At 52.8% G+C, this 23,771-nt stretch overlaps 3 protein-coding genes across 5 annotated transcripts in view; all 3 read left to right on the top strand.

Annotated features, from left to right (window-relative positions):
- ACSF2 (acyl-CoA synthetase family member 2) overlaps positions 1 to 524 on the top strand; it is a 38,563-nt gene extending 38,039 nt beyond the window's left edge. For both annotated transcript variants that reach the window (XM_003131573.4, XM_021067162.1), the window contains exons 15-16: positions 15 to 83; positions 377 to 524. In XM_003131573.4, the coding sequence (XP_003131621.3) occupies positions 15 to 83; positions 377 to 427 (120 nt within the window). In that variant the 3' untranslated portion in view covers positions 428 to 524. The remainder of the gene's footprint in view (positions 1 to 14; positions 84 to 376) is intronic.
- Positions 3,619 to 9,313, top strand: LOC110255313 (acyl-CoA synthetase family member 2, mitochondrial-like). Of its 2 annotated transcripts, XM_021067164.1 has the most exons (7): positions 3,619 to 3,850; positions 4,509 to 4,642; positions 4,761 to 4,965; positions 8,282 to 8,423; positions 8,527 to 8,637; positions 8,806 to 8,873; positions 9,166 to 9,313. In XM_021067164.1, exons 4-7 carry the CDS (start codon positions 8,295 to 8,297, stop codon positions 9,206 to 9,208), a joined length of 351 nt encoding a protein of 116 aa, XP_020922823.1. In that variant the 5' UTR covers positions 3,619 to 3,850; positions 4,509 to 4,642; positions 4,761 to 4,965; positions 8,282 to 8,294; the 3' UTR covers positions 9,209 to 9,313. The 2 variants fall into 2 exon arrangements, with proteins under 2 accessions (XP_020922823.1, XP_020922822.1); XM_021067163.1 differs by lacking the exons at positions 3,619 to 3,850; positions 4,509 to 4,642; positions 4,761 to 4,965 and having other exon boundaries at positions 8,248 to 8,423.
- RSAD1 (radical S-adenosyl methionine domain containing 1) lies at positions 11,980 to 20,729 on the top strand. Its single transcript, XM_003131574.4, has 9 exons — positions 11,980 to 12,636; positions 13,294 to 13,427; positions 13,546 to 13,750; positions 16,900 to 17,265; positions 17,448 to 17,511; positions 18,189 to 18,336; positions 18,555 to 18,609; positions 19,933 to 20,036; positions 20,437 to 20,729. Exons 1-9 carry the CDS (start codon positions 12,502 to 12,504, stop codon positions 20,552 to 20,554), a joined length of 1,329 nt encoding a protein of 442 aa, XP_003131622.1. The 5' UTR covers positions 11,980 to 12,501; the 3' UTR covers positions 20,555 to 20,729.

Below are 23,771 nucleotides of genomic sequence, written 5' to 3' on the forward strand. Positions count from 1 at the left end.
CCTCTGGTCTGCAGATCTCCCACTTTAAGATTCCTCGGTACATCGTGTTTGTGACAGACTACCCCCTCACCGTCTCGGGAAAGGTGTGGAAGGTGGAAGGGCTCAGGGTGGGGGAGTGGAGTGGGGCAGGGGAGAGCCTGGGGCCCCCAGGGCCAGCAGAGGTTCAGGCAGCCCTGCCTATTCGTCCCTGAGGGACAGGCTGGCATCTGTTGAGAGGCTGGCCGTAGGATCACCAACTAGTCGGCTCATCCTGGTGTGCCCCAGACCCTTTCCTGGCTTTAGCTGGAGCACGTCTGAGGGCCCAGGCAAACCCGCTGGGCTTGGGCACCCTGGCTGGCAGAGGCCCACACCTGGTTCTCCCTTCTCTCTCTTCTAGGTCCAGAAATTCAAACTTCGAGAGCAGATGGAACAACGTCTAAACCTGTGAATAAGAGAGGGGGGCAGTCCTCCCAGGCCCTCCCTGCCCTTTTCCCACATCCCCCCTCTTGTCCCTGTGATCCTGGCATAAAGAGCTTCTCTGTTTATTCTGGCGTGCTCTCTTGGCAGCTTCTAGGGGATGGAGAAGGGAAGAGACCCAAGGGAAACTAGCACTGTCAGACCTCTTCCTGATCAAGGGTGGCACTAAGCACTTTGGCATGCATTCGTTACTTCATTTAATCCTCCCTCCATACCAACACAAATTTTTTTTTTTTTTGGTCTTTTTGTCTTTTGAGGGCCGCACCCGAGGCATATGGAGGTTCCCAGGCTAGAGGTCCAATCAGAGCTGTAGCTGCCAGCCTATGCAACAGCCACAGCAACACTGGATCCTTAACCCACTGAGCGAGGCCAGGGATTGAACCGAGTCCTCATGGATGCTAGTTGGGGTTCACTAACTGTTGAGCCACAACGGGAATGCCAACACAAATTTTTTTAGGGCTCTACTTATTTCTTTTCTTTCTTTCTTTTTTGTTTTGTTTTTTTTGTTTGTCTGTTTTTTTAGGGCTTCACCCACAGCATATGGAAGTTTCCAGGATGAAGAATTGGAGCTGTAGCTGCCAGCCTACAACACAGCCACAGCAACTTGGGATCTGAGCCTCATCTATGACCCACACCACAGTTCACGGCAACGCCGGATCGTTAACCCACTGAGCAAGGCCAGGGATCGAACCCGCAACCTCATGGTTCCTAGTCGGATTGGTTAACCGCTGCGCCACGACGGAAACTCCTTATACTCATTTCTTTTTCGCATCATTGCCAGATTTGTCCGGCAAGAAGTATTCTTTTTTTTTTTTTTTAAATACAGCTTTATTGAGTTATAATTCACACGTACCATCCAATTCACCTATTTAAAATGTGATATTCAGGAGCCATGCTGTGGCATGGTGGGTTAGGGATCTGGTGCTGTCTCCGGCAGCATGGGTTTGATTCCTGGCCTGGCGCGCAATAGGTTAAGGATCTGGTGTTGCTGCAGCTGCAGTGTAGGTCCCAGCTGCAGTGTAGGTCCCAGCTGCAGTTCACATTTAATTCCTGGCCCAGGAGCTTCCATATGCCATGGCCATGGCCAAAAAAATTGTTACAGTCAATAGTTTTTAGCATATTCACAGATATGTGCACCCATGACCAAAGTCAATTTTTAAAAGTCCATCACCTTTTAAAAAGAAACTCCAGGAGTTCCTTCACGGCTCAGTGGATTGCTGCTGTGGTTTGGGTTCAATCCCTGGCCTGGGAACTTTTGCATGCCACAGGAGTGGCCAACACACAAGTAAAGAACAAAAGAATGAAAGGAAGAAAGGAAAAGAAATTTCAGGAATTCCTGTGGTGGGGCAGTGGGTTAAGAACCCGACTGCAGTGCTGGAGGTGGCTGTGGATGCACGGATGCATAGGTTCAATATCTGGCCTGGCACAGTGGGTTAAAGGATCCAGCATTGCCACAGCTGCAGCACAGGTTGCAGCTGCCACCCAGATTCAGTCTCTAGCCTGGGAATTTCCTTTGCCTCAGATGCAGGAAAAAAAAGAAAGAAACTCCATAGTCTTTAGTGATCATCCTGCATCCTGTACCCTCATTTTCCTCCATCCCTTCCATCCAACCCAATTTTGATCTTTTTCTTTCTTTCTTTTGCTTTTTTAAGGGCCACACCTGCAGCTATGGAAGTTCCCAGGCTAGGGGTTGAATTGGAGCTGCAGCTGCCGGCCTACATCTCAGCCACAGTAACATGGGATACGAGCCACATCTGTGACATACACTGCAGCTCATGGCAACACTGGATCCTTAACCCATTGAGCGAGGCCAGGGATCAAATCCTCATGGATACGAGTTTGGTTTGTAACCCTCTGAGCTGCAATGGGAACTCCCTTGATCTTTTTTTCTTAATCAATGAACCAACCTGGGGCTTCTTTAATGGGCAGGGCCAGATAAAGGAGGCTATAGCTTGACTCAAGAAATAAAAACAGCTGAGCACATCAATTTCCAGTTCATTGAGACAGAAAGAAAGTTTCCTTCTGCTTGCAATCCTTACCTCCCAGTGCTGCCCCGGCAGCCGTGGCCTCTACTTTTTAGAAATGAATGTAAGTTTAGGATATTCTGAATGCCAAGCACTATTGCTAGGTTCATCCCATACATTGTGAAATTTCCCAACGACACAGTCAAGTAGACATTAGCCCCATTTCACAAATGATGAAACTGAAATTCAGGGAGGTTGAGTGTCTTGCCCAAGGTCACACAGCTGGAATTAGAACCCAGGTGCCTGACTTCAAAGCCCATGATCTTTCCACTTCCTGGACAGTTTTTCAGGTATCTGCTTTCCCAGCTCTTCACCTGAACCCTGTCTGTCCCACATACACCACCTCTGACTCCCCTCACAGCAGGTGCGGAGGTGGGGTGGGGAGCTGGCCTGACCCAGGAGGTGACAGCCTACTCTCCTGGCCACGCCCGTTCCTCCCTGGGATTTTCTGCTTCTGGACATTCAGTCCAGGAGTTCCCGTCGTGGCCCAGTGGTTAACAAATACAGCTAGGAACCATGAGGATGAGGGTTCGATCCCCGGCCTCGCTCAGTGGGTTCTTAAGGATCCGGCGTTGCGGTGGGCTGTGGTGTGGGCCGCAGATGCGTTGCTGTGGCTCTGGCGTAGGCAGGCAGCTACAGCTCCGATTCGACCCCTAGCCTGGGAACCTCTATATGCCATGGGTTCAGCCCTAGAAAAGACAAAAAAAAAAAAAAAAAAAAAAAAAAAAAAAAATTCAGTCCAAGTGCCCTCTCCCGCCCCACCCCCGAAATGACTCCACAGCCCTTGTAACAGACTCGCCTCATAGTACGGAGCACACTGGCCTGGTATCCAGCAGGTGCCTAATTCAAGTCGGTTGCCTGTTTTCTCTTGTTGGTTTGCGTCTCTCATATCATGCTGCAGTATCTCATGCTGGATATCCCCAGCGCCCAAGGGCACATAAAATGTGAAGGATCCGATTGAATGGACTAAGAGTTGCTCTTTGGCATCCGACGGGGTGCCAAAAAGTGGGGGACACTTCCGACCCCCAGCGAAAGGACAGCACGGCGGCTGCGGTGAGCGCTCCAGTGCCCAGCAGGTGGCGCCGCAGCCCGAGCCGTCCCGGCGCCGCTGAGACTCAGGGCGCGGCCACACAGCCCCCTTCCTTCCGCTGGGGCGGCCCGGCTCTGTGCACACTCGGGCGTCCTTCCCTGGGCTCCTTTTGGGTTCGGGTCCTGCCCCCACTACAGCGGGCGCTATGGCGCTCCCCGGGGCTCGGGCCCGGGGCTGGGTGAGGGCCGCCAATGTGGCCCAGAGACGCCGTCTCTCGGAGGACGCAGGAGGAACCCCGAGTCCGGCGCCCGGGAGCCAGCGCGCCGCGCTTTACGTCCACGTGAGTGGGGTGGGGAGGGAGTGTCGCAGGCTCAGTCGGCTGGAACCCACGAGGTGGCGTATGACCCTACGAGCCCCGCAGCGGTCTTTCCCCGCCCCCAGGCAAGGTCTGGGACTGATTCCCTGGCAGGGAAATGTGTAGATCCAGAGACCTGAAGTTTCTGGTGCTCGCCACCTCGGTGATCTTGACCAAGTGATTTCTTTTCTTTTTTTTTTTTTTTGGTCTTCTGTCTTTTTAGGGTCGTACCCGCGGCATATGGAGGTTCCCAGGCTAGGGGTCTAATCGGAGCTGTAGCTGCCGGCCAACACCACAGCCACAGCAACGTCGGATCCGAGCCGCAACTGCGACCTACACCACGGCTCAGAGCAACGTGGGATCCTTAACCCGCTGAGCGAGGCCAGGGATCGAACCTGCAACCTCATGGTTCCTAGTCGGTTTTGTTTCCGCTGCGCCATGAGGGGAACTCTGATTTCCTTTTTGAACTGCAGTTTTCTCCTATTGAAGTGGGCTTGCTGATTTCCTTGGGAAGTTGTGTGGCTTAGATGCGGTAGCTACCGTGGATGCACTTTGGGATGGGGATGTGTGCGACTGAACCCAGGAAATGGCCAGGGCAGCCCTGGGTCACCTCTAGTCCCGTTCATATACCCGCTACCCTTAGTGGCCCTACTGTGAGAAGCGCTGCAGTTATTGCAACTTCAACAAGTACATCCCTCGTGGAGTGGACGAGGCTGCTATGAGGCGCTGTCTGGTGACGGAGGCTCAGACGCTGTTGCGGCTCAGTGGGGTGCAGCGGTGGGTACTGGGGGCTGTAGGCGGGTATCTTGGGAACTATGTGGGGGAGTGGATGGGACTGGTGCCCACATCCCGGAGGTTTCCCCCGTGTCTCATCTTCTCCATTCTCCTCCCCCAGGGTGGAGTCTGTGTTCTTTGGTGGGGGTACCCCCAGTCTAGCCAGCCCCCGTACTGTGGCAGCTGTCCTGGAGGCAGTGGCCCAGGCAACCCATCTGCCTGTAGACTCTGAAGTTACATTGGAGGCCAACCCTACCTCGGCGCCAGGCTCCAGGCTGGCAGCATTCCGGGCAGCAGGAGTCAACAGGTTGTCCATTGGCCTCCAGGTAACCCATCTCACCCACCCCATACAAGTGCTGTCTCTGCTCTGGTCACATTCATTCATTGGGCAACATTTATTTAATTTTTATTTATTTATTTATTTTTTGCTTTTCAGGGCCCTACCCTCAGCATATGGAGGTTCCCACCTAGGGGTCGAATTGGAGCTACCGCTGCTGGCCTACATCACAGCCACAGCAACACAGGATCTGCGCTGTGTCTACAGCCTACACCACAGCTCATGGCAACGCCAGATCCTTAACCCACTGAGTGAGGCCAGGGATCAAACCCGCAACCTCATGGTTCCTAGTCGGATTCATTTCCCCTGCACCACGACGGGAACTCCCACTGGGTAATATTTATTGAGCTCCTTCTGGGGGTCAGGGCCTTGCAGGCACTGACAAGTGTATGGTGACACTTTGGTAACTACCTAATTGTCTGCTGCTGCGCTAGACCAAAGACTCTATGAAGCAGGGATCGTACATACTTTTTGTTCCTCACAGCATCCCAAGTACCCACTACCGTGCCTGGCACATAGTAAATGCTTGAAAAAAATTAGTTACATGATTGGAGACACAGGAGAGGCAGACCGGAGATCAGATCAGCAGGGTAAAGGCTGCCGATCGAGAGGTCTCTACAAAAGGCTTGCAGAGTACAGCCCGAAGGGCATTTCAGTCTGACAAAGTCAGAGAAATCTTCCTGGAGGAAGTGATGTTTGAATGAGGAGGAGGAGTAAACCAGGGGAGAGGGCGTGGGAAAAAAAAAAAAAAAAGACACAGGATGTGGAAGAGCTTGCATGTTTGGGGGGACCTGGGAGCTGTTCCTTGTGACTAGAGAGGCTGGGGACAAGGCTGCAAGCCAGGGCCCAGAAACCTTCAGGACCCTACTAGAAAGTTTGGGGTTTTGCCTAGTGATGACAAGGGAGTCATTGAAAGGTTTTTTTGGTTTGTTTGTTTTTTTAGGGCCCCACCTGTGGCATATGGAGGTTCCCAGGCTAAGGGTCAAATTGGAGCTGCGGCTGCTGGCCTACACTGTAGCCACAGCAATGCCAGATCTGAGCTGCATCTGGACCTATGCCACAGCTCACAGCAACACCGGATCCTTCACCCACTGAGCAGGGCTAGGGATCAAACCCGCATCCTCATGAATACTAGTCCAGTTCGTTACTGCTGCGCCATCATGGGAACTCCTGAAGGTTTTTGTTTTTGTTTTTTTTGTTTTTTTGGCTTTTTGCCTTTTCCAGGGCTGCTCCTGCGGCATATGGAAGTTCCCAGGCTAGGGGTCTAATCGGAGCTGCAGCTGCTGGCCTGCACCACAGCCACAGCAATGCGGGATCCGAGCCTTGTCTGAAACTACACCCCAGCTCACAGCAATTCCGGATCCTTAACCCATGAACGAGGCCAGGGATTGAACCCGCAACCTCATGGTTCCTGGTCGCATTTGTTAACCACCGAGCCACTACGGGAACTCCTCCTGAAGGTTTTTAAGTGGAGAGAAATATATTCCTCTCGGATTGGCCCCTGATAGTTCCATGGCCACTACTGCATACACTTATCACTTCCCATAGGGTTTGGGGTCAGGGCTTTGTCCTGATGGAACATGTTGAAAGGGACACACCATTTCTGAGATAATCTACCCCCAAATGCTTACAAATCTTTTTTTTTTCTTTCTTTTTTTTTTTTTTTAGGGGCCACACTCACGGCATATATGGAGGTTTTCAGGCTAGGAGTCCAATCAAAGCCGTAGCCACCAGCCTACACCACAGCCACAGCAACTTGGGATCCAAGCCTCATCTGTGACTGACACCACAGCTCACGGCAATGCCAGATCCTTAACCCACTGGCTAACCTCTGAGCCACGACAGGAACTCCACTGCTTACATATCTTGAATCTAAATTGTGAGGAAACATCAGGAACACCTCAATTAAGAGCCTTTGTGTGTGTGTGTGTGGTAAGAACAGATACATGAACTCAATCTACCCTCTTAACAGTTTTTTAATGTACAGTATAGTATTGCTTGTTGTCAACACAATGATGTATAGCAGATCGCTAGGACCTACTAAGAGACATTTTAAAAAACTACTAGCCTTGGAGTTCCCGTCGTGGCGCAGTGGTTAACGAATCCGACTAGGAGCCATGAGGTGGCGGGTTCGATCCCTGGCCTTGCTCAGTGGGTTAAGGATCCAGCGTTGCCGTGAGCTGTAGCGTAGGTCACAGACACGGCTCAGATCCCCCGTTGCTGTGGCTCTGGCGTAGGCCAGTGGCTACGGCTCCGATTCGACCCCTAGCCTGGGAACCTCCATATGCCCCAGGAGCGGCCCAAGAAATGGCAAAAAGACAAAAAACAAAAAACAAAAAAACCCCCAAACAAACAAAAAAAAAACCGTGTAAAATGAAGAGGATCATATTCTCTGAATAGAGCTCCCGGAGGGACCAGATGCAGCACAGGTGAGAGCGCCTAGGACAGTACTTGCAAAATCCGAGCCAAGCATCAGTCACTTATTTACTAAGTCAGCAAATTCTAATTATGCACCTGCCACGGGCCAGCACTATGCTGGTGCAGCAGAAAGCAGGCTGGGAAAGATCTTGCTCTTACTTCCCACATGTCTGGTGGAGGGAGACAGATACAAATGAGATCATTTCAGGAGTTCCCGTCGTGGCGCAGTGGTTAACGAATCCGACTAGGAACCATGAGGTTGCGGGTTCGATCCCTGCCCTTGCTCAGTGGGTTAACGGTCCGGTGTTGCCGTGAGCTGTGGTGTAGGTTGCAGACGCGGCTCGGATCCTGCGTTGCTGTGGCTCTGGCGTAGGCCGGTGGCTACAGCTCCGACTCAACCCCTAGCCTGGGAACCTCCATATGCCGCGGGAGCGGCCCAAGAAATAGCAACAACAACAACAAAAAAAAAAAAACAAAAAAACAAATGAGATCATTTCAGACATTAATACACATCACAAAGAAAACAAAACAGGGTCCCAGGAGAGAAAGCGGCAGTGGTGGGGGGGGGAACTCCTCTTTATTGGGTGATCAGAGAAGGCTCCTCTAAGGTAGAAACATCTGAATGAGAAGAAAGGAGCCAGCCATGAAAAAAACATATGTATAGATAGGAGAGAGAGCAGATATGCTAGAGGTATTGGCTTCCTTGTTTGGGGCTGCCTCCTCCATTAGACTATACGATCCAGGGAATGTCTTGTTCATTCTGTGGCCCCCAGCGTCTAGAGCAGTGCAGGACCCGTAGCAGGTGCTCAGTGACTGTTTGCTGAATGAGTGAAGCGAGCCAGCCGGTTGAGGCAGAGGTGAGAGCAGCTCCTGGGCTTTCCTTGCAGAGACATCGCTGTGATGGACGAGCAGGGCTTCTGCAGGATCGTGGGTCGCGCCAAGGATATGATCATCCGAGGTGGTGAGAACATCTACCCTGCGGAGCTGGAGGACTTCTTTCACACTCACCCACAGGTGCAGGATGTGCAGGTGAGACACCCAGCCCTGAGGAGCTCAGGCGAGACCCCCAGGGGCAGGGGGCATGGATGGGGATGCGGATGGGGATGTCTGCCGCTGTCTCTGACCCTGGAAGGTGGTGGGAGTGAAGGACAACCGGATGGGGGAGGAAATCTGTGCCTGCATTCGGCTCAAGAAGGGGGAGAAGACCACGGCGGAGGAGATCAAGGCTTTCTGCAAAGGGAAGGTGGGGGCCTCATCCCCGCATTTCCCCCACCCCCACCCCGTCCCCTGTAAGCCGATGTTGCTCGGTTCTCCGACACCCTCTTCCCTGCCCACCAGTCATCCCACGGTCCCCTCCTCCCCAGCCTGGGACCCCACCCAGCCTCATGCTTGATCTCCCTCTGGTCTGCAGATCTCCCACTTTAAGATTCCTCGGTACATCGTGTTTGTGACAGACTACCCCTCACCGTCTCGGGAAAGGTGTGGAAGGTGGAAGGGCTCAGGGTGGGGGAGTGGAGTGGGGCAGGGGAGAGCCTGGGGCCCCAGGGCCAGCAGAGGTTCAGGCAGCCCTGCCTATTCGTCCCTGAGGGACAGGCTGGCATCTGTTGAGAGGCTGGCCGTAGGATCACCAACTAGTCGGCTCATCCTGGTGTGCCCCAGACCCTTTCCTGGCTTTAGCTGGAGCACGTCTGAGGGCCCAGGCAAACCCGCTGGGCTTGGGCACCCTGGCTGGCAGAGGCCCACACCTGGTTCTCCCTTCTCTCTCTTCTAGGTCCAGAAATTCAAACTTCGAGAGCAGATGGAACAACGTCTAAACCTGTGAATAAGAGAGGGGGGCAGTCCTCCCAGGCCCTCCCTGCCCTTTTCCCACATCCCCCCTCTTGTCCCTGTGATCCTGGCATAAAGAGCTTCTCTGTTTATTCTGGCGTGCTCTCTTGGCAGCTTCTAGGGGATGGAGAAGGGAAGAGACCCAAGGGAAACTAGCACTGTCAGACCTCTTCCTGATCAAGGGTGGCACTAAGCACTTTGGCATGCATTCGTTACTTCATTTAATCCTCCCTCCATACCAACACAAATTTTTTTTTTTTTGGTCTTTTTGTCTTTTGAGGGCCGCACCCGAGGCATATGGAGGTTCCCAGGCTAGAGGTCCAATCAGAGCTGTAGCTGCCAGCCTATGCAACAGCCACAGCAACACTGGATCCTTAACCCACTGAGCGAGGCCAGGGATTGAACCGAGTCCTCATGGATGCTAGTTGGGGTTCACTAACTGTTGAGCCACAACGGGAATGCCAACACAAATTTTTTTAGGGCTCTACTTATTTCTTTTCTTTCTTTCTTTTTTGTTTTGTTTTTTTTGTTTGTCTGTTTTTTTAGGGCTTCACCCACAGCATATGGAAGTTTCCAGGATGAAGAATTGGAGCTGTAGCTGCCAGCCTACAACACAGCCACAGCAACTTGGGATCTGAGCCTCATCTATGACCCACACCACAGTTCACGGCAACGCCGGATCGTTAACCCACTGAGCAAGGCCAGGGATCGAACCCGCAACCTCATGGTTCCTAGTCGGATTGGTTAACCGCTGCGCCACGACGGAAACTCCTTATACTCATTTCTTTTTCGCATCATTGCCAGATTTGTCCGGCAAGAAGTATTCTTTTTTTTTTTTTTAAATACAGCTTTATTGAGTTATAATTCACACGTACCATCCAATTCACCTATTTAAAATGTGATATTCAGGAGCCATGCTGTGGCATGGTGGGTTAGGGATCTGGTGCTGTCTCCGGCAGCATGGGTTTGATTCCTGGCCTGGCGCGCAATAGGTTAAGGATCTGGTGTTGCTGCAGCTGCAGTGTAGGTCCCAGCTGCAGTGTAGGTCCCAGCTGCAGTTCACATTTAATTCCTGGCCCAGGAGCTTCCATATGCCATGGCCATGGCCAAAAAAATTGTTACAGTCAATAGTTTTTAGCATATTCACAGATATGTGCACCCATGACCAAAGTCAATTTTTAAAAGTCCATCACCTTTTAAAAAGAAACTCCAGGAGTTCCTTCACGGCTCAGTGGATTGCTGCTGTGGTTTGGGTTCAATCCCTGGCCTGGGAACTTTTGCATGCCACAGGAGTGGCCAACACACAAGTAAAGAACAAAAGAATGAAAGGAAGAAAGGAAAAGAAATTTCAGGAATTCCTGTGGTGGGGCAGTGGGTTAAGAACCCGACTGCAGTGCTGGAGGTGGCTGTGGATGCACGGATGCATAGGTTCAATATCTGGCCTGGCACAGTGGGTTAAAGGATCCAGCATTGCCACAGCTGCAGCACAGGTTGCAGCTGCCACCCAGATTCAGTCTCTAGCCTGGGAATTTCCTTTGCCTCAGATGCAGGAAAAAAAAGAAAGAAACTCCATAGTCTTTAGTGATCATCCTGCATCCTGTACCCTCATTTTCCTCCATCCCTTCCATCCAACCCAATTTTGATCTTTTTCTTTCTTTCTTTTGCTTTTTTAAGGGCCACACCTGCAGCTATGGAAGTTCCCAGGCTAGGGGTTGAATTGGAGCTGCAGCTGCCGGCCTACATCTCAGCCACAGTAACATGGGATACGAGCCACATCTGTGACATACACTGCAGCTCATGGCAACACTGGATCCTTAACCCATTGAGCGAGGCCAGGGATCAAATCCTCATGGATACGAGTTTGGTTTGTAACCCTCTGAGCTGCAATGGGAACTCCCTTGATCTTTTTTTCTTAATCAATGAACCAACCTGGGGCTTCTTTAATGGGCAGGGCCAGATAAAGGAGGCTATAGCTTGACTCAAGAAATAAAAACAGCTGAGCACATCAATTTCCAGTTCATTGAGACAGAAAGAAAGTTTCCTTCTGCTTGCAATCCTTACCTCCCAGTGCTGCCCCGGCAGCCGTGGCCTCTACTTTTTAGAAATGAATGTAAGTTTAGGATATTCTGAATGCCAAGCACTATTGCTAGGTTCATCCCATACATTGTGAAATTTCCCAACGACACAGTCAAGTAGACATTAGCCCCATTTCACAAATGATGAAACTGAAATTCAGGGAGGTTGAGTGTCTTGCCCAAGGTCACACAGCTGGAATTAGAACCCAGGTGCCTGACTTCAAAGCCCATGATCTTTCCACTTCCTGGACAGTTTTTCAGGTATCTGCTTTCCCAGCTCTTCACCTGAACCCTGTCTGTCCCACATACACCACCTCTGACTCCCCTCACAGCAGGTGCGGAGGTGGGGTGGGGAGCTGGCCTGACCCAGGAGGTGACAGCCTACTCTCCTGGCCACGCCCGTTCCTCCCTGGGATTTTCTGCTTCTGGACATTCAGTCCAGGAGTTCCCATCGTGGCCCAGTGGTTAACAAATACAGCTAGGAACCATGAGGATGAGGGTTCGATCCCCGGCCTCGCTCAGTGGGTTCTTAAGGATCCGGCGTTGCGGTGGGCTGTGGTGTGGGCCGCAGATGCGTTGCTGTGGCTCTGGCGTAGGCAGGCAGCTACAGCTCCGATTCGACCCCTAGCCTGGGAACCTCTATATGCCATGGGTTCAGCCCTAGAAAAGACAAAAAAAAAAAAAAAAAAAAAAAAAAAAAAAATTCAGTCCAAGTGCCCTCTCCCGCCCCACCCCCGAAATGACTCCACAGCCCTTGTAACAGACTCGCCTCATAGTACGGAGCACACTGGCCTGGTATCCAGCAGGTGCCTAATTCAAGTCGGTTGCCTGTTTTCTCTTGTTGGTTTGCGTCTCTCATATCATGCTGCAGTATCTCATGCTGGATATCCCCAGCGCCCAAGGGCACATAAAATGTGAAGGATCCGATTGAATGGACTAAGAGTTGCTCTTTGGCATCCGACGGGGTGCCAAAAAGTGGGGGACACTTCCGACCCCCAGCGAAAGGACAGCACGGCGGCTGCGGTGAGCGCTCCAGTGCCCAGCAGGTGGCGCCGCAGCCCGAGCCGTCCCGGCGCCGCTGAGACTCAGGGCGCGGCCACACAGCCCCCTTCCTTCCGCTGGGGCGGCCCGGCTCTGTGCACACTCGGGCGTCCTTCCCTGGGCTCCTTTTGGGTTCGGGTCCTGCCCCCACTACAGCGGGCGCTATGGCGCTCCCCGGGGCTCGGGCCCGGGGCTGGGTGAGGGCCGCCAATGTGGCCCAGAGACGCCGTCTCTCGGAGGACGCAGGAGGAACCCCGAGTCCGGCGCCCGGGAGCCAGCGCGCCGCGCTTTACGTCCACGTGAGTGGGGTGGGGAGGGAGTGTCGCAGGCTCAGTCGGCTGGAACCCACGAGGTGGCGTATGACCCTACGAGCCCCGCAGCGGTCTTTCCCCGCCCCCAGGCAAGGTCTGGGACTGATTCCCTGGCAGGGAAATGTGTAGATCCAGAGACCTGAAGTTTCTGGTGCTCGCCACCTCGGTGATCTTGACCAAGTGATTTCTTTTCTTTTTTTTTTTTTTGGTCTTCTGTCTTTTTAGGGCCGTACCCGCGGCATATGGAGGTTCCCAGGCTAGGGGTCTAATCGGAGCTGTAGCTGCCGGCCAACACCACAGCCACAGCAACGTCGGATCCGAGCCGCAACTGCGACCTACACCACGGCTCAGAGCAACGTGGGATCCTTAACCCACTGAGCGAGGCCAGGGATCGAACCTGCAACCTCATGGTTCCTAGTCGGTTTTGTTTCCGCTGCGCCATGAGGGGAACTCTGATTTCCTTTTTGAACTGCAGTTTTCTCTTATTGAAGTGGGCTTGCTGATTTCCTTGGGAAGTTGTGTGGCTTAGATGCGGTAGCTACTGTGGATGCACTTTGGGATGGGGATGTGTGCCACTGAACCCAGGAAATGGCCAGGGCAGCCCTGGGTCACCTCTAGTCCCGTTCATATACCCGCTACCCTTAGTGGCCCTACTGTGAGAAGCGCTGCAGTTATTGCAACTTCAACAAGTACATCCCTCGTGGAGTGGACGAGGCTGCTATGAGGCGCTGTCTGGTGACGGAGGCTCAGACGCTGTTGCGGCTCAGTGGGGTGCAGCGGTGGGTACTGGGGGCTGTAGGCGGGTATCTTGGGAACTATGTGGGGGAGTGGATGGGACTGGTGCCCACATCCCGGAGGTTTCCCCCGTGTCTCATCTTCTCCATTCTCCTCCCCCAGGGTGGAGTCTGTGTTCTTTGGTGGGGGTACCCCCAGTCTAGCCAGCCCCCGTACTGTGGCAGCTGTCCTGGAGGCAGTGGCCCAGGCAACCCATCTGCCTGTAGACTCTGAAGTTACATTGGAGGCCAACCCTACCTCGGCGCCAGGCTCCAGGCTGGCAGCATTCCGGGCAGCAGGAGTCAACAGGTTGTCCATTGGCCTCCAGGTAACCCATCTCACCCACCCCATACAAGTGCTGTCTCTGCTCTGGTCACATTCATTCATTGGGCAACATTTATTTAATTTTTATTTATTTATTTATTTTTTGCTTTTCAGGGCCCTACCCTCAGCATATGGAGGTTCCCACCTAGGGGTCGAATTGGAGCTACCGCTGCTGGCCTACATCACAGCCACAGCAACACAGGATCTGCGCTGTGTCTACAGCCTACACCACAGCTCATGGCAACGCCAGATCCTTAACCCACTGAGTGAGGCCAGGGATCAAACCCGCAACCTCATGGTTCCTAGTCGGATTCATTTCCCCTGCACCACGACGGGAACTCCCACTGGGTAATATTTATTGAGCTCCTTCTGGGGGTCAGGGCCTTGCAGGCACTGACAAGTGTATGGTGACACTTTGGTAACTACCTAATTGTCTGCTGCTGCGCTAGACCAAAGACTCTATGAAGCAGGGATCGTACATACTTTTTGTTCCTCACAGCATCCCAAGTACCCACTACCGTGCCTGGCACATAGTAAATGCTTGAAAAAAATTAGTTACATGATTGGAGACACAGGAGAGGCAGACCGGAGATCAGATCAGCAGGGTAAAGGCTGCCGATCGAGAGGTCTCTACAAAAGGCTTGCAGAGTACAGCCCGAAGGGCATTTCAGTCTGACAAAGTCAGAGAAATCTTCCTGGAGGAAGTGATGTTTGAATGAGGAGGAGGAGTGCACCAGGGGAGAGGGCGTGGGAAAAAAAAAAAAAAAAAGACACAGGATGTGGAAGAGCTTGCATGTTTGGGGGGACCTGGGAGCTGTTCCTTGTGACTAGAGAGGCTGGGGACAAGGCTGCAAGCCAGGGCCCAGAAACCTTCAGGACCCTACTAGAAAGTTTGGGGTTTTGCCTAGTGATGACAAGGGAGTCATTGAAAGGTTTTTTTGGTTTGTTTGTTTTTTTAGGGCCCCACCTGTGGCATATGGAGGTTCCCAGGCTAAGGGTCGAATTGGAGCTGCGGCTGCTGGCCTACACCACAGCCACAGCAATGCCAGATCTGAGCTGCATCTGGACCTATGCCACAGCTCACAGCAACACCGGATCCTTCACCCACTGAGCAGGGCTAGGGATCAAACCCGCATCCTCATGAATACTAGTCGAGTTCGTTACTGCTGCGCCATCATGGGAACTCCTGAAGGTTTTTGTGTTTTGTTTTTTTTTTTTTTTTTTTTTTTTTGGCTTTTTGCCTTTTCCAGGGCTGCTCCTGCGGCATATGGAAGTTCCCAGGCTAGGGGTCTAATCGGAGCTGCAGCTGCTGGCCTGCACCACAGCCACAGCAATGGGGGATCCGAGCCTTGTCTGAAACTACACCCCAGCTCACAGCAATTCCGGATCCTTAACCCATGAACGAGGCCAGGGATTGAACCTGCAACCTCATGGTTCCTGGTCGCATTTGTTAACCACCGAGCCACTACGGGAACTCCTCCTGAAGGTTTTTAAGTGGAGAGAAATATATTCCTCTCGGATTGGCCCCTGATAGTTCCATGGCCACTACTGCATACACTTATCACTTCCCATAGGGTTTGGGGTCAGGGCTTTGTCCTGATGGAACATGTTGAAAGGGACACACCATTTCTGAGATAATCTACCCCCAAATGCTTACAAATCTTTTTTTTTCTTTTTTTTTTTTTTTTTTTTTTTTAGGGGCCACACTCACGGCATATATGGAGGTTTTCAGGCTAGGAGTCCAATCAAAGCCGTAGCCACCAGCCTACACCACAGCCACAGCAACTTGGGATCCAAGCCTCATCTGTGACTGACACCACAGCTCACGGCAATGCCAGATCCTTAACCCACTGGCTAACCTCTGAGCCACGACAGGAACTCCACTGCTTACATATCTTGAATCTAAATTGTGAGGAAACATCAGGAACACCTCAATTAAGAGCCTTTGTGTGTGTGTGTGTGGTAAGAACAGATACATGAGCTCAATCTACCCTCTTAACAGTTTTTTAATGTACAGTATAGTATTGCTTGTTGTCAACACAATGATGTATAGCAGATCGCTAGGACCTACTAAGAGACATTTTAAAAAACTACTAGCCTTGGAGTTCCCGTCGTGGCGCAGTGATTAATGAATCCGACTAGGAGCCATGAGGTTGCGGGTTCGATCCCTGGCCTTGCTTAGTGGGTTAAGGATCCAGCGTTGCCGTGAGCTGTAGTGTAGGTCACAGATACAGCTCAGATCCCATGTTGCTGTAGCTATGGCGTAGGCTGGCGGCTACAGCTCCGATTGGACCCCTAGCCTGGGAACCTCCATATTCTTCAGGAGCGGCCCTAGAAAAGGCAAAAAGACAAAAAAAACCAAAAACCTACTAGCCTTTACTTTTCAAAAATGTCAGTGTTATAAAAGACAAGGGTAGGGAGGATCTTAACTAAAAGAGACTAAAGAGACAGTGACAGGAGTTCCCGTTGTGGCTCAGTGGTAATGAAACTGACTAGGATCCATGGGGATGCCGGTTCAATCCCTGGCCTCGCTCAGTGGGTTAAAGGATCCGGCGTTGCCGTGAGTGGTGGTCAGATGTAGCTCAGATCTTGCATTGCTGTGGCTGTGTTGTAGGCTGGCAGCTGTAGCTCTGATTCAACCCCTAGTCTGGAAACCTCCATATGTCACACCTGTGGTTCTAAAAAGCAAAAGAAAACAAAAACTGATTGTTGGCTTCGGAGTCCGACAGTCTGAATTTCCAGATCTGATTTTGCCATTGTATGACCTCTGAGCCTCAGTTTTGTCATCTGTAATATGCAGCTAATGATAGGGAGTTACAAGGATAAATTAGATATTACATAAGAATATACAAGAGTTCTCTTGTGGTGCAGCAAGTTAAGGACCTGGCATTGTCACTGCAGCACTTTGGGTTGCTGCTGTGGCACACATTCACTCCCTGGCCTGGGAACTTCTGCATCCCTCCGCCGCCCAAAAAAAGAATACTTTTGCACACAGTGACCCTTCAGGGAATGGTACCCCCGCTACTGGCTTGACCATCCGCCTTCCAGCTCCCTGCCATATCCTGTGTATCTGTGCCTTGCCCTGTATCTGTGTCTGCAGGAAGGTCAGGCGGGTGTTTCTGTCTCCCTCTGAGCCGGCCTGCATGCTCCCAGTCCTTAGATGACGCTGAGCTCCAGCTTCTGGGGAGGACACACTCGGCCAGTGATGCTCTGCGGACGCTGGCGGAGGCCCGGCGCCTGTTCCCGGGGCGTGTATCTGTGGACCTGCTGCTGGGGCTGCCGGCTCAGCAGGTGGGGCCATGGCTTCGGCAGCTGCAGGAACTGCTGCGCCGCTGTGATGACCACGTCTCCCTCTACCAGCTGACCCTGGAGCGGGGCACTGCACTCTTCGCCCAGGTGCAGCAGGGTGCCCTTCCTGCCCCTGACCCTGAACTTGCTGCTGAGATGTACCAGCAGGGTCGGGCAGTCCTTCGGGAGGCCGGCTTCCGCCAGTACGAGGTCTCCAACTTCGCCCGGAATGTAAGTCCTGGGGCAGAAGGTGGGGCATGGGCAGGCTGAGGTGTGACCAGGCAGTTGTGGCCCTTTGAGGAGAAGGGTGCTTCTGAGGCTTGAGACAGGGGTAGGGGAACACATTCTACCTGGGTGCCCTTTATTTGAGCAGAAAGCGGCTCTGTGCTGACTATTCCCTCTCTCCCCACCAGGGGGCGCTTAGTACCCACAACTGGACTTATTGGCAGTGCGGTCAGTACCTTGGCGTTGGGCCTGGTGAGTCCCCTGTGAACCATAGAAGGAATGACTCAGGAGAGCAATGTCATGGCTGTGTGCTCTTGGGCCACTTATTAACCTCTCCAGCCTCTGTTTCCTTATAGGTAAAGGCTGGCAAAAAAGATTCCCTCCTTGTCAAGCAGTTAAGTATGTATTTTGAGGCACTTGGTATAGTGCCTGGCATTGTGGTTCTTGACCTGAAGCATCCATCAGAATTATCTGGATTGCTTATTAAAACCCAGCTGGGCTCCAACCAAAACCTAGAATTTTTTTTGGGGGGGGGCCTAAAAAGAACCACACCCATGGCACATGGAAGTTCCCAGGCTAGGGTCTAATCGGAGCTGCAGCCGCCAGCCAACACCACAGACACAGCAACCCAGGATCTGAGCCGAGTCTGTGACCTACCCCACAGCTCACAGCAACACCAGATCCTTAACTCACTGAGCAAGGCCCAGGATCGAACCTGCGTCCTCATGGATGCTAGTCAGATTCATTTCCCCTGAGCCAAGACAGGAACTCCTAGAATTTTTGAAGTTGGACTGGGCCTGAGAATGTACATTTCCAGCATATTAGATGCTGGTGATCCAAGGGCCGCACGTTAGAACCACTGATTCAACATGTGGGAAGCACACAGTATTAACTGCTATTAAAGGGGGGTTGGTTATTGATATTGTCAGGGGCCCATGGGCGATTTATACCCCAGGGGGCCGGGGGCCACACCCGAGAGGCTCGGATCCAGACCCTGGAGCCAGACAACTGGATGAAGGAGGTGATGCTGTTCGGTCACGGCACCCGGAGGCGCATCCGCCTGGGCGAGCTGGAGCTGTGAGCACCTGAGGGCACAGGGCTCTTCACCCAGGTCTCCCCTGTACCCCCAAGAACCACCCCTTGCACATCTTTGCTTCCTGCCTTGTCCTTCCCCCACCCCGCCCCATACTGCCCGATCCTCATAAGCCCCTCAGACACAGACCCCAGCGGAGGGTTTGAAGCATGGGAGAAGCACACTTCTGCTCTCCACGACCCCTTAATGGTTTTTCTTTCAGGCTGGAGGAGGTTTTGGCCATGGGGCTACGCACAGATGTGGGGCTCACTCACCAGGTAAGAGATCAGGGGGCTCTGGCACACTGCTTCCTCCTCCTGGGCCTCACAGAATCACTCCTCTTTGTCTTAGTCTCTCTTCTACACACACACACACACACACACACACACACACACGCACACGCACACGCACACGCACACACACACACACACACACACACACACACACACACTCCTCCCCATCCCTTGGTCCAGCCAAACCCTGATGGGCAACACAGTGCAATGATGAGAACTCTAGACGCTAGGGCTGCAGAGACCCAGGCACTGGTCCCCATTCCCTTGCAGCCTTGGGCACACATCCTTTCACCTCTGAACTTCACTTTTCTCAGCCGTCTAAGGGACTAGACTGGATGAAGAGTTTTCAAATGTTTTTAAACAGTGCTGAGGAGTTCCCATCGTGGCTCAGCGGTCAATGAACCCGACTAGGAACCATGAGGTGGCACGTTCGATCCCTGGCCTTGCTCAGCGGGTTAAGGATCTGGTGTTTGCTGTGAGCTGTGGTGTAGGTCGCAGACGCCGCTCGGATCCAGTGTTGCTGTGGCTATAGTGTAGGCCAGCAGGTACAGCTCCAATTTGACCCCTAGCCTGGGAACCTCCATATGCCACGGGTGTGGCCCTAAAAAGCAAAAAATAAAATAAAATAAAAATAAAAAATAAACAGTGCTGAAAGCTCAGTTAGGAAGTATAATAAATAAAGATCAATCTTGAGTTCAGAGCTGCACTGGATGAAGTCAGAGCCACAGGACCCTGGCTGGGGCTGGCCACCCTCTGACCAACACAGGGAAGGGAGGAGCAGGGGAAGACCTGGCTCAGCTGGGAACTGGGTTTTGGCCTGAACGTGGAATAGGGGTGAAGGTGCTGAGCTCCCTGCTGGTCCATTGGCCTGGTCCTGGTGTGCATGACAGTCAGTTCCTGAGATTCTCTCTCTCTCTTTTTTTTTTGTCTTTTTAGGGCTGCACTGGTGGCATATGGAGGTTCCCAGGCTAGGGGTCAAATTGGAGCTGCAGCTGCAGGCCTACACCACAGCCACAGCAATGCCATATCCGAGCCATGTCTGTGACCTGTATCGCAGCTCACGGCAATGCTGCATCCCCGACCCACTTAGTGAGGCCAGGGGTCGAACCTGCGTCCTCATGGATGCTAGTCAGATTTCTTTCCGCTGAGCCACATTAGGAACTCCAGTTTCTGAGATTCTTACGCTGGACTGGACCCCCCTCACCCCTCACTGCCTCCCCCCGCCACCAGTCAGGTGGCCTGGGACAGCCCCACCAGTTCCTCCCCTTGTGGTCCCTGCACCTCTGATGACCCTTCTGGTCTCTGTAGCACTGGCAGCAGTTTGAGCACCAGCTGACCCTGTGGGATGTATTTGGAGCCAGTGAGGAGGTGAAGGTGCTGCTGGAGCAATGCCTTTTGCTGCTGGATCACAGGTGCGTTGCGAGGGGGTGTTGGTTAGGGGTCCCAGGGAACTCTGACTACAGATCCACAGACCTGGGAGAGGTGAGGATTGAAACTGGTAAGTTGGGAATTCCCATTGTGGCTCAGTGGGTTAAGAACCCGACATGGTATCCATGAGGATGTGGGTTTGATCCCGGGCCTTGATCAGTGAGTTAAGGATCCAGCTCACTGGGTTAAGGTTGCCGTGAACTGTGGCGTAGGTCGCAAAAGTGGCTCAGATCCCATGTTGCTATGGCTGTGCAGCTCCAGTTCAACCCCAGCCCAGAAACTTTCATATGATGCAGGTACGGCCCTAAAAAGGAAACAACAACAACAACAACAACGAAAACTGGTAAGATGGGGCAGTCACAGCCAGATCTCTTGTCTTTCCAGGGGTCTTCGGTGTTCCTGGGAGGGGCTGGCCGTGCTGGATTCTCTGTTGCCCATCCTTCTCTCTCGGCTCCAAGAGGCCTGGCAGCAGAGACCCTCCTCCCCTGTGCCAGGAGGATAACCTCACGTTCCTGTATCCCAGGACCCTGCCAGGCGGGCTCTGGGGGCTGGGCTGACACTGCAGTCTTCTCCCCTGGCTCTGGTCACTGCTCAGCCCTGCATCCCCAGGGGAATGGCTCCAGTAGGGGGGGACATCCTTGTCTGGGAACTAACATTAAATGCACCCACCCCTGCCAGAGAAGGATCGATGGTTTCTGTGGGTACCTCTTCCCATCAGTAGACTCTAGAGCAAATCCTGCTGGCAAGAGGTTCTGAGAAATAGAACTCTCAGGCTTCCTGCCCCTGCAGGAAGAACAGGACAAGAGTGGCCAGCACAGCAGCCTTGTCAGACTCTGAGACAGCGGGAAAGATCAGAGCAAGCCTTGCCTCTTCTCTTTTGGCCACCAGGCTATGTTAGGAGCCCCCCAGGCCCCCTAGAGGCCCCCCATTCCTCCCCCTGCAACCTTTCCCTTGAGAGAGTGACGGTGGGGAGAACTAAGTGGGGACAGGGGAGGGGAGAATTCAGGAAAGACCAGAGCCTGGTAGCTCTCCCCTGGCCTGCAGAGGGATCACCTGCTTTTATTTAAAGAGCCTCATGCAGAAATTGGCAGAACAAGGTAACTCAAAAGTATAATAGAAAAAATAAAAGCCTAAAAAAATTAATGAAAATAAAAAGAGCTTCAGCGTTCCCGTGGTGGTGCAGCAGAAACGAATTCAACTAGGAACCATGAGGTTGCGGGTTTGATCTCTGATCTCACTCAGTGGGTTAAGGATCCAGCGTTGCTGTGAGCTGTGGTGTAGGTTGCAGACGCAGCTCGGATCTGGCGTTGCTGTGGGCGTGGTGTAGGCTGGCGGCTACAGCTCCAATTCGACCCCTAGCCTGGGAACCTCCATATGCCGCGGGTTCGGCCCTAAAAAGACAAAAGACGACATAAAATAGAGTCTCTGAACCACATATGAAGATTAAAAAAAGCCTCAGGGAGTTCCCGTCGTGGCGCAGTGGTTAGCGAATCTGACTAGGAATCATGAGGTTGCGGGTTCAATCCCTGCCCTTGCTCAGTAGGTTAACGATCCGGCGTTGCCGTGAGCTGTGGTGTAGGTTGCAGATGTGGCTCAGATCCCGCGTTGCTGTGGCTCTGGCGTAGGCCGGTGCCTACAGCTCCGATTCGACCCCTAGCCTGGGAACCTCCATGTGCCTTGGGAGCGGCCCAAGAAATAGCAAAAAGACAAAAAAAAAAAAAAAGCCTCAGAAGCCCACCTGGGAGCCCACCTTGCCTATGGGCCTCTCCTTTGTCTGGGCTCCTTCCTGGAGTGTAGGATCCTGATTTGAGGGCTTGAGGCTGAGTCTAGGGCTAAGGTGCCCTCCTGACAATCATTTGCCCAGCGATCTTAGCATTCATCAATGATCCTTGCCCCAATCAGTGACTAGATTAGGACTTGCAAAATGTTAATTTCTGACTGTTGTTCCATCTGCATTCGTTGACTGGCATGCATCTGTGAAAAAGAACTTTCTTGGAGTTCCTGCAGAACTGGTGCAGTGGGCTAAGAATCTGACTGCAGCAGCTCGTAGGTCGTAGCTGTGGCTTGGATTCGATCCCTGGCCTAGGAACTTCCACATGCCACGGGTGCAGTTACATATTTAAAAAAAGAAAAAAAAAAAAAGGAGTTCCCGTTGTGGCTCAGTGGTTGACGAATCTGACTAGGAACCATGAGGTTGTGGGTTCAATCCCTGCCCTTGCTCAGTGGGTTAAGGATCTGGCATTGCCGCGAGCTATGGTGTAGGTTGCAGATGCAGCTCAGATCCTGCGTTGCTGTGTCTCTGGCTCAGGCCGGTGGCTACAGCTCCGATTGGACCCCTAGCCTGGGAACCTCCATATGCTACAGGAGCGGCCCTGGAAAAGGCAAAAAGACAAAACCAAAAAAAAAAAAGGCACAACGTACACCACAGCTCTTGGCAACGCCAGATCCCCCACCCACTGAACGTGGCCAGGAATTGAACCTGCAATCTCATGGTTACTAGTCAGATTCGTTTCCACTGCGCCACAGCAGGAATTCCAGGGCTGGTACTCTTAACGTGGAAATTCTATGCTGGGGTTGGGGAGTTGGGGAAGGGAGGCATTTTCCTGTGAGGAGGCTCCATCTATCAAAGGGGGCCCTAATGTCAAAGGTAATTTAGCACTCCTACAAATCAGGGCACACTAAGCTCAGTCTCTAGCTGGGTGACTGAGGATGGGGTCCCCCCCACCCCACCCCGACCCCTCAGAGGTGAGCATGTGCATTTCCTGTGTGCCCTGTGGGTATGAATATCAGGCCTTCTTTGACCTTGTGGTAACACGGTAAGTGTTACTGCCTCTCCTTTTGTCATGAAATATTCAGCAGGCACTAATAGTGCGCCAGGCCCTGAGTGGCACACAGCGAGGAATAAGACCTGTCCCAGCCCTGGAGCATCTCACCACTGTGCCTATAGATGTGGAGAGAGAGAAACTCCAGGGTTATCTGTAAAGCTGTGTAGGGGGCTGTGGAAGCCTGTGGCGCATTCAGTTCTGAGGAGGTGGGAGCAGGAATGGGGAAATACGTTTTTCTTACTACCTCCTCTGGCCCTGGGGCAGCTGGCTGGGTGACCTGTGCTGCCCCAGGGAGCCTATTCTTGAGCCTTCCCCTGCCCCGATCTTGACATTCAAGATGTGAGCATGGGGCTGGAGCTGGTGCGCCACCAGATAACCTGGGCCCACTCAGGTTTCCGCCAGCTGCCAGGGCTCGTGCCACCTGAAATGCCCGGCCCTCCCTGCTGGGGCACCTCCCGAGGCCTGTGCAGAGGGGCTGGACAGGAGCCAGGTGGGCAAGGCCCGGATCATACCTTCTGTGACTCAGCTTCCCACCCTCACCAGGTGAATCAGAATCTTGGGGAGGTGGAGCCCAGGAATCTAGTTTTTAAATGTTGCCTGAGCGGCTCTCAGGATCGGGCCAGTTTGAGAAGCCCTGTCCTCTCCTTTTCCATCCTGAGAAGCTGGGATCAGGAGAAATGTGGGGGTTGGGGGGGAAGTGAGGCTAATTCCAGACATGCCCAAGTGGAGTGGGGTCCTCCCCTCTGCGTCCAGGCCTTCTGGGGCTCGTCCATCAAAGGGTTTCTCCTCCTCTCTATGCAAACTTCCACTGTCATCTTTTCACCTGTCCTGTTGGAAAGCACAGACACAAACAAGAGGGGTGAGCAAGCTACTCTGACGATGAGGTGATGAGGG

Source organism: Sus scrofa, chromosome 12 (genome assembly GCF_000003025.6).
Source record: "Sus scrofa isolate TJ Tabasco breed Duroc chromosome 12, Sscrofa11.1, whole genome shotgun sequence".
Lineage (NCBI taxonomy): Eukaryota > Metazoa > Chordata > Mammalia > Artiodactyla > Suidae > Sus > Sus scrofa.

Coding starts and splice junctions, on each gene's coding strand:
- LOC110255313 (XM_021067164.1), top strand. CDS start 8,295: ATGGACGAGCAGGGCTTCTGCAGGATCGTGGGTCGCGCCAAGGATATG. Junction 8,638..8,805: donor AGGCTTTCTGCAAAGGGAAG/GTGGGGGCCTCA, acceptor TCTGGTCTGCAG/ATCTCCCACTTTAAGATTCC. Junction 8,874..9,165: donor CCCTCACCGTCTCGGGAAAG/GTGTGGAAGGTG, acceptor TCTCTCTTCTAG/GTCCAGAAATTCAAACTTCG.
- RSAD1 (XM_003131574.4), top strand. CDS start 12,502: ATGGCGCTCCCCGGGGCTCGGGCCCGGGGCTGGGTGAGGGCCGCCAAT. Junction 17,266..17,447: donor TCTCCAACTTCGCCCGGAAT/GTAAGTCCTGGG, acceptor TCTCCCCACCAG/GGGGCGCTTAGTACCCACAA. Junction 18,610..19,932: donor ATGTGGGGCTCACTCACCAG/GTAAGAGATCAG, acceptor TGGTCTCTGTAG/CACTGGCAGCAGTTTGAGCA.